We start from the raw sequence: 7,646 nt of genomic DNA on the forward strand, positions 1-7,646 counted from the left end.
AGAAGGGGGGAGTAATGACACTCTCCCAAGTTTACTTCCTGTGCCAAACTCATCTCACTTGGGATTTCAAAAGGAGACGCCACTCTGTACATTTTCATAATATGATCATCTCTCTTCTTTCTTGAGTGCTTTGGGCAGTGAACAAAGATGAAAAATTCCTTCAAAAATATTGATAGCTTATGCTCCTTTCAGAAATATGGTTTTCATTTATTTGCATTCTCAGCGGACACAACCTTAAAAATGTGGAACTTATCTTTGCATTCATAAAGGTAAATATTTACTTTACCCTTAAATGACAGTTTATTTGTCAGGATACAAGATGACATCCTTAGAAAAAGTACTGATTTGCTAAGCCATTGTCACAGGCCCAACTTGACCCTGCTGATGTCACAGAGCCTGCCAGTTCAATTTCTGGAATTTATAAAGAAACAAAAAAGCTATTTTCAGTTTTGTGTGAATGTTAATTTGGTTAATGAGAACATTTGTATATATTTCCAATCTCTGTGCAGTATTTGCTTTTTGTTGTTCACTCTGGGTAAATTAGATAATAGCATAAAGAACTCGATACAAATCTGTCAGATGGGCTATGTGGTAGGGTGAGGGAATTGCATGATGCCTTGTGCTCAGATTAACAGCAAATCAGTTCACACGGGTACCCTTCCTCTCATATCAGGGAAGAATAATGTTTTTAGCATCTTCCACTCCTCCTTCCTCTCATTTGACTTTCCTTGCCTATCTGAATACCTGGGTGGGCTAGTGAGATTTCTTGGTGTAACACTTTTCCAACCAGTGATCTACCCAGGACAGAATTGTAGCCTGCCGTGTATTTGCGGTATTTTCTACTGTTGCTAACTGCAATATGAATAAACTTTTTAAAACTATTGCTTTATGCTATAATACTGTCCTGAAAAATCGATTGAAAGATGCCATAAGAAACCCCAGAGTTTTTTGGGAAGACTTTGGAATCTAGGAGTTTCCATTTAGGAGTTTCTTTATTTTTTGCATGTGAATTTAATGCATGGGAAAGGTTCCCTAGGGCAGTGATTTCCAAACTTTTTGAATCGCGCACCCCCAAGGCCAGCTCTAGGGAAGAAAAAAAAAGAGAGTTGCCGCCGGTGTGCCACCTGAGATGGAGCAGGGAGAGCCGAGGTGCCGCCGAAGAATCGAAGGTCCAGGAGCGCTGCTGCTGCTGTGCCGGCAGCGCTCCTCCTGCTGCGCACTCCCAGGGATGGTATTGCTCACACCCCACTTTGGAGACCTTTGCCCTAGGGAACAAAGTTCTTTTATCCACAAAAGAGACTGCAGGAGCAGTGTTAGAGTAAGGTTACCTACCATGCTCTTCCAGCATCTTGCAACCAGGATGCAAAGGGGCCACCTCTGGGGGTGAGAGGGTAGCTTGCTTTCTATGTCCAGTCAATCCTTGCTGATTCGGTGGTTGTGAATGGTGATATTTCTATCATTGCTTCCAAAAGAGAAAGCTATTATAGAGTTAAAGTACATTTTAATCAATTCACGGCCATTGCATTGGATATTTGCACACCTCAGTCCGTTTTGTTTTCTGCCTGTGGCACATAACAGTCTCACTGTAATACTTTGGTCTAATTTCAGTTGTTGGGTTTAGTGTGCATGTGGTGTTGATGGACTGTCATATGCAGGAGCTCAGGATATATGATCTCGTAGTCCTTTCTGGCTTTGAACGCTGATAGTTCCTTGAATTCCCTGTAGTAGTGGGTTCTGAACATGTGAAGTCTTCTGGTGCAGATAATCCCTCCCTATAATATATACACAATGTTTGATCAGCAGCTCTGATTTAAGAAGTTTTTCTAATAATGAAATAACTAACAATGATTATTTGGCCATAAACCCATTAGTCAATGTAGGTAATGATAGAGTTTCTAGATGCAACAAATGTTTTTTAGAATGGAAATAATGGTACATTCAAATGAGGATTGATCACATAATTGTGGTGACCTTTTATCTCTGACAAAGAGCTCTTCATTTTGCACAGTAATGGATGATAGAATCAGGTATTTATCCAAAGGATGTCTTCACAATTTTATTGATACTGAATTGTCTCATGGAGCACATGAAGAAAAAAGTACCCAGTGTAATCTATATTTTAGAATAATAAATGCATTTGTAATTATTAATAGCCAAAGTCTGAATGGTGGTTTTTTTTGTTTTGTTTTGTTTTGCTTTTAATTCACTGTAGCAACATAGGCAACCAGTTTCCAGGTCAAGGTGTTTCTACTGGATTTCCAATGTACCCTGCATTCAGCCCATTACAGATGATATGGTGGCAACAAATGTATGCACGTCAGTACTACATGCAATAGTAAGTTATTTCATGTATCGTCTTAGTGCACCTACCACGATGACAACCTGCCATAAAAAAACTAGATAGCTGCTGTTTGTGTGACTGAAATGTCTGTGCCTTGCCTCTTTTATTAATCTGGTTTTACTGTTTTATACTTAATTTGGCTATTAAACTAAAAATGACTTAGCCTGCTTCTAAAAATGTATTCCTTTTAAAGTTTTATGATTGAGAGTGGAATTCTTCTGTTTGTTTGAAAGTATCTTTATTAACATTCACCTTTGGAATTGTTGTGATACAAACATTAGACTCATTGGGCTCTTGTACTGCCCAGGTAACACTTCTGTGAGACGGGGTTAGCTATTAAAAGGCTCAAATCACAATTATCATTAAAAATTTTTTGTCTTCAAGTAGAGGTTAGCAAGACCCAGAAAAAATCTCTCATGCCAAGTAAAGTGGATTCCATTGGTTTTTAAGCCAAAAAGCAAGGGAAGTAGCCCTGTTGAATGTCGGTGCATCATGCTGAATGAGAATTTGGGTCTCAGAGGTAGATCATCTCCTCTCTCCCACCTTACTCAGTTGGTGGTGGGGCTTGGAACATTATGGCGACAGCACACAACTGCTGACTGAGGGGTAATGCCACGTGTCACTCTAATAATCTCTGCTACTGAGTGCATGGAGTGGGCATAGTCTTTGTCCAACAGAAGCAGTGTCCTCAGCTGGGAAGAGGGTTATAATAAATGCCAAATCTCCCCTACTTTCACCTTGTTGTGTCCAGATACTGCAGCTTTGATTCTGTACTAGATCACACAATCATCTGAGACCCTGGTGAAGACCTACTTATTACCGGATAACAAAAAGGTTCTTAAAGATGAAATTTTGTATTATTTTCTAAACTTTGATGTTTTACTCAAAAAGTAAAGAGCTTTTACTTAAACTAATGCTGTGCGTCTCTTTCTGGAGGAAGAGGGAAAATATAGTTGAATTAATTTGGGGGGTTTTTTTGCTTGTATGTATCTAAATTTATTTGAGAATGTTTATATTTGGTATAAAATGAAGGGAAAAGATGAGTGAGAGCTGCCAGGTCTCTGTACAGAGGTACTATCGAAAGAAGAGGAATTTGGCATATATTTTATATACTGTAATTAAGATCTCAAGTTTCCTAGGTGCTTCAGCTGGCATTTTTCTCTATACAAAAGAGCTGGAAGGAAGCTTTGGTTTAAATATTATTACTTCTGATACAAAGCTAGCTTTTCAGAAAACATATTTTTAAATTTCAGTCAAGCTGCAGTTTCAGCCCAGGCGACATCCAGCACTGAGCCAGTCAGATCAGCCGTCGCGCAGCCTGTAAATTCAGAGCATGTTCCTGCAAATGAGCCCCCAGCAGTGCCAAACGTAGCAGCACAGGAGAACAGGCCTGTAAACCAGAATGTTCAAATGAATGCACAAGGAGGTCCAGTGGTGAATGAGGAGGACTTCAATCGAGACTGGTTAGACTGGATGTACACATTCTCTAGAGCAGCTATTCTCCTCAGCATTGTATACTTTTATTCTTCCTTCAGTCGGTTTGTCATGGTGATGGGAGCCATGCTACTGGTTTATTTGTGAGTAAAAAATATTCAGTTGTGAATAGCTAGCGTAGTTTAGATTATCAGTGTATGACTATCATTGTAAGTTAACTTTTAAAGGTGTGATATTGGATCACTTTACAGAATTCCAACTTAAACGTGAACTCTGAAGAATTTGTAAAAGAGAAGAATTAACGATAATCATTAACAGGGCACATACAGAAACTTGGCTTTCAAACAGATGTGCAGATGTAGTCTCAAAATATAGAATTCTTGAGTTCTGGATTCCCTTTTTCCCTGTAAGAACTGACGGGTATCACACCTAGAACATGCTGCTTTTTGGATATAGGTGATGTCAACTTATCAACTGTTGCAGGGAAAACAGAGAATTATGGGAACAGAACTTAAGAGGTGAGTGAAGGAAGAATTGAATTTCATTCAATTGATTTCCAAAGCATGTGTTTGCATTGGCGTAAATTACATATTGTTACTGGTTGGAGATCTTAAAGGTGAACTGTACTGCTGAACTCAGTTTTGAATTAAGCACAGATATAATTACTAAATGCTCCCAGTAACTTGTATGGGCTCAGTGAAGACACTCCAGAATACAACATTCAGGGGCATTGTAGATACCGGAAAAGAAAAGCTTTACTATACAGATTTTTTAAAAAAAAAAATGGAAGCTACTGCCTTTTGCTACCTAATTTCATTAACAATGACACTGGGGTTTAATGAATTTAAAAATACCATCTCAGCCAGGGTGAAGGCGTTTAGTGTGATCTGGATGGAAGTGGAAAGTGCCAGAAATACTTAATGGTTACATAGCACATTCATCTTGGGCTACTTTCAAGAGGTAATTTTTAAGGAATTAAACTTGAAAAGATCTGCATTTAAGATTTTTGAATTCTCAACTTAAGATATGGTTGATTCTGCTACGTCATTGTGCTAACAGCTGTTGGTTAAATTTTCAATCGGCTTTTCCCCCACAAGGATAGCCTTAATTATAATGACTTAAAACTGCCTGTCAGAAACATCATTAAAACTGAGTAGCTCATGAACAAAATATTCACTTGCACATTACCATGATCACTGACATCAATAAATTATCATGGTGGTGGTTGCGGTTGTTGTTGTGTTTATTTTGGACAGGCAAATAGGAAAAAAAAACTGAGCAGAATTTTTCAGTGCTTACCTAAAATAACATAGGTATTAGCTGTTCTAAGAAGCATTTTATTCTTTATTTGGGCTAACAGGGATCTGTTCAGTTAGTTTTGTTACTCAGAAATAATGATCAGACTCCAGTATTCCCCCAACAGTCTAATCAAGATGAAGAATGGATTATCTGTTCTTAATCTGCAAGTAAGTTTAATGAGACTTGGTCATGTAGATAGCAGTTATTTTCCCATTGTAGAAATTTCATAAGCAAGTTTACAATTTAGAGAGACAAGGCTTTTAATTGTTCATTTTATTAAATAGACACCAAGCTGGATGGTTCCCCTTTAGGCAAGAGGGAGGCCAGCAACAGGCAGCCAATAACAATGCAGAAGTGAACCGTGATGAACAAAATGTAAATAACCCTGACCTTGAGGAGATGGTAGGTGAATGTCAACTTGCATGTTCCATGTTTTCCTGTATTCGCTCACCTTCAGATAATCTGTATTTGTAACTGAATAGTAGTACAAAATTCAGCTTGAATCAGAAGGGAATGAGGATAGAAATGCACTTCACTTTCTTTTTTTTTTTTTTTTTAACAAAAAAGTAACCTTAATACCTGGGATGGGCAGAAAGGAAATGAGTTTGTTTTTAAATGTTTAATGATTAAAGCCTTATTATGAAAAACCAGATCAATACTTCCCTCATCTTCGTCTATAGTATTTAATAGAGAATTGCTAGTTATTTACTCCACTGTTGAATGGGTTGTATGTTTATGCTAGTAGATCCTTCACAGGGAATTGCCCTGTTAATAGGGTTACTTTATGTGGGAAAATATTTCCATTAATATATTCTGCCTCTTTATTAAAGCATTTAAACCATTTAGACAACTTCTGTTTTAAAAGGAGCGTCTTATGGACGATGGGATTGATGAAGAGAGTGGAGAAGATGCAGGTGAAGATGGCAATACAGAGCAGCATCCTGGATTCATGGCTTCAGCTTGGTCCTTCATCACCACCTTCTTCACATCGCTTATCCCTGAAGGACCTCCACAGGTTGGCAATTAGGCTCAAGAGGAACTGTGCCAGGCAGCATTAGCAGCTGTACATAGAAGGGGGAGCTGAATCTAGGGGGTATTTTAAATACAGTGCAATTTCAAAAGATTTATAATAACTTTTTGATCATGGTGCACAAAAATGTGTATTTTTTTCCCTTTTGGCTTTCTCATGCATATGAATATTTTAAGCACAAGTGGACTACTAATTTTTTTTAAGTTCTTCTTTTTTCTAAAGAAGATTAAATGTAAAAATACTGGTCTTCCATGTTTTATCTTAATTTTAGTTGTACATTACACTGAGACAAGAAGTTTGTAGGTTGTGTGCATGATTATTCCTTTGAAGAGCTGTTAAAGTATAAATGTCAACAACGAAAACCTTTTTAAAAATGAGATTTATCCTCCTGGTAAATTTAACTTAACTGTGAGTCTTCCTAATAGTCTTAATCACTATATAAATCCTAATAGTCTTAATCACTATATAAATCCCTTGTCTGAGTTTTGTGTTTATGGCATCCCCAAAAGAATTCTATTCGGACAAAGCATTACCTGCTAATGGTATGTTTTTTCTTATGCCATAAAGTACTAAACCTCTCATGTAAGAAGCTAGAAACTTTAAATATCTTGAGGCTATATAGCCAGTTTCAATACATTTTGGGGTGATTTTCTTTTTTAGACAGCTCTTCAAAGAAAATTAACAGTGATAAAGTACATCATCAATGTTTGATACATACAGTACTTTTTAAAAAAAAAAAAGATGTACTGGAAAATAGACATATGTAATTAGTTTTTTAATAAAAACCAAGTTACAGTAACCCTTATGGATGCTTATTCCTAGAAATACAACCTTTTAAGTGCAAAAACCCTACATGTACACATCATTAAGGATGAGAACACATGAATCACAAAATTGAAATTATATGGTTACAACAGCCATATTGCACATAGTGAATAAAGGTATATATTTATAATGGCAGAGGTAATGTGGTAGATAGTTTATCAATTTTATGATTCTGTACTTTTAAACTATTTATTTCAATATAGCAGAAACAAAATGTTTTGTATTCTTTTTGGGATAAAACTAAAGATGGTAAGTAGCCTTTAAATGAGAGAAATAATGCATTACACATCCGTGGCACAATCCCTTACTGTATGCATTAAAGTCAGGAAGTAACTCTTTCCTTACCCAATTAATAGTTGAACTACACAGTTAAATTTAACACTTTATTTTTGGATTCCCACAACTCTTGTATGTTTTGTACTTGATTACTTCAAAAATGGCTGAACAGATGATGCTCACTTAATAATAAAATAAAATAAGGAATTCCTATCTTGGCTCTGCCCAAAGATTAAGTTTCAACCCAAAGGACAAAGTTAGGAGAATTTATGAACAAGTGAAAAACAAGGCTTTAAAATGGCCTGCCCTTATCAGTATTAACTATTGAAAGCTCTTCAGTAAGGAAGTATTTAAGCCTTAAAAAACTATTATATTTATTTGGATTTATACAATACATAAAGTGCCTGTCTAAGGTTCAAGACCCTTCTGACATGTAAAACT

At 36.7% G+C, this 7,646-nt stretch overlaps 1 protein-coding gene across 3 annotated transcripts in view; it reads left to right on the forward strand.

Moving 5' to 3' along the window:
- HERPUD2 (HERPUD family member 2) overlaps window positions 1-6,903 on the forward strand; it is a 106,951-nt gene extending 100,048 nt beyond the window's left edge. For all 3 annotated transcript variants that reach the window (XM_077811034.1, XM_077811033.1, XM_077811032.1), the window contains exons 6-9: window positions 2,213-2,335; window positions 3,595-3,918; window positions 5,359-5,476; window positions 5,940-6,903. In XM_077811034.1, the coding sequence (XP_077667160.1) occupies window positions 2,213-2,335; window positions 3,595-3,918; window positions 5,359-5,476; window positions 5,940-6,101 (727 nt within the window). In that variant the 3' untranslated portion in view covers window positions 6,102-6,903. The remainder of the gene's footprint in view (window positions 1-2,212; window positions 2,336-3,594; window positions 3,919-5,358; window positions 5,477-5,939) is intronic.
- Window positions 6,904-7,646: the final 743 nt, after the last annotated feature.

This window comes from Eretmochelys imbricata, chromosome 2 (assembly GCF_965152235.1).
Source record: "Eretmochelys imbricata isolate rEreImb1 chromosome 2, rEreImb1.hap1, whole genome shotgun sequence".
Lineage (NCBI taxonomy): Eukaryota > Metazoa > Chordata > Testudines > Cheloniidae > Eretmochelys > Eretmochelys imbricata.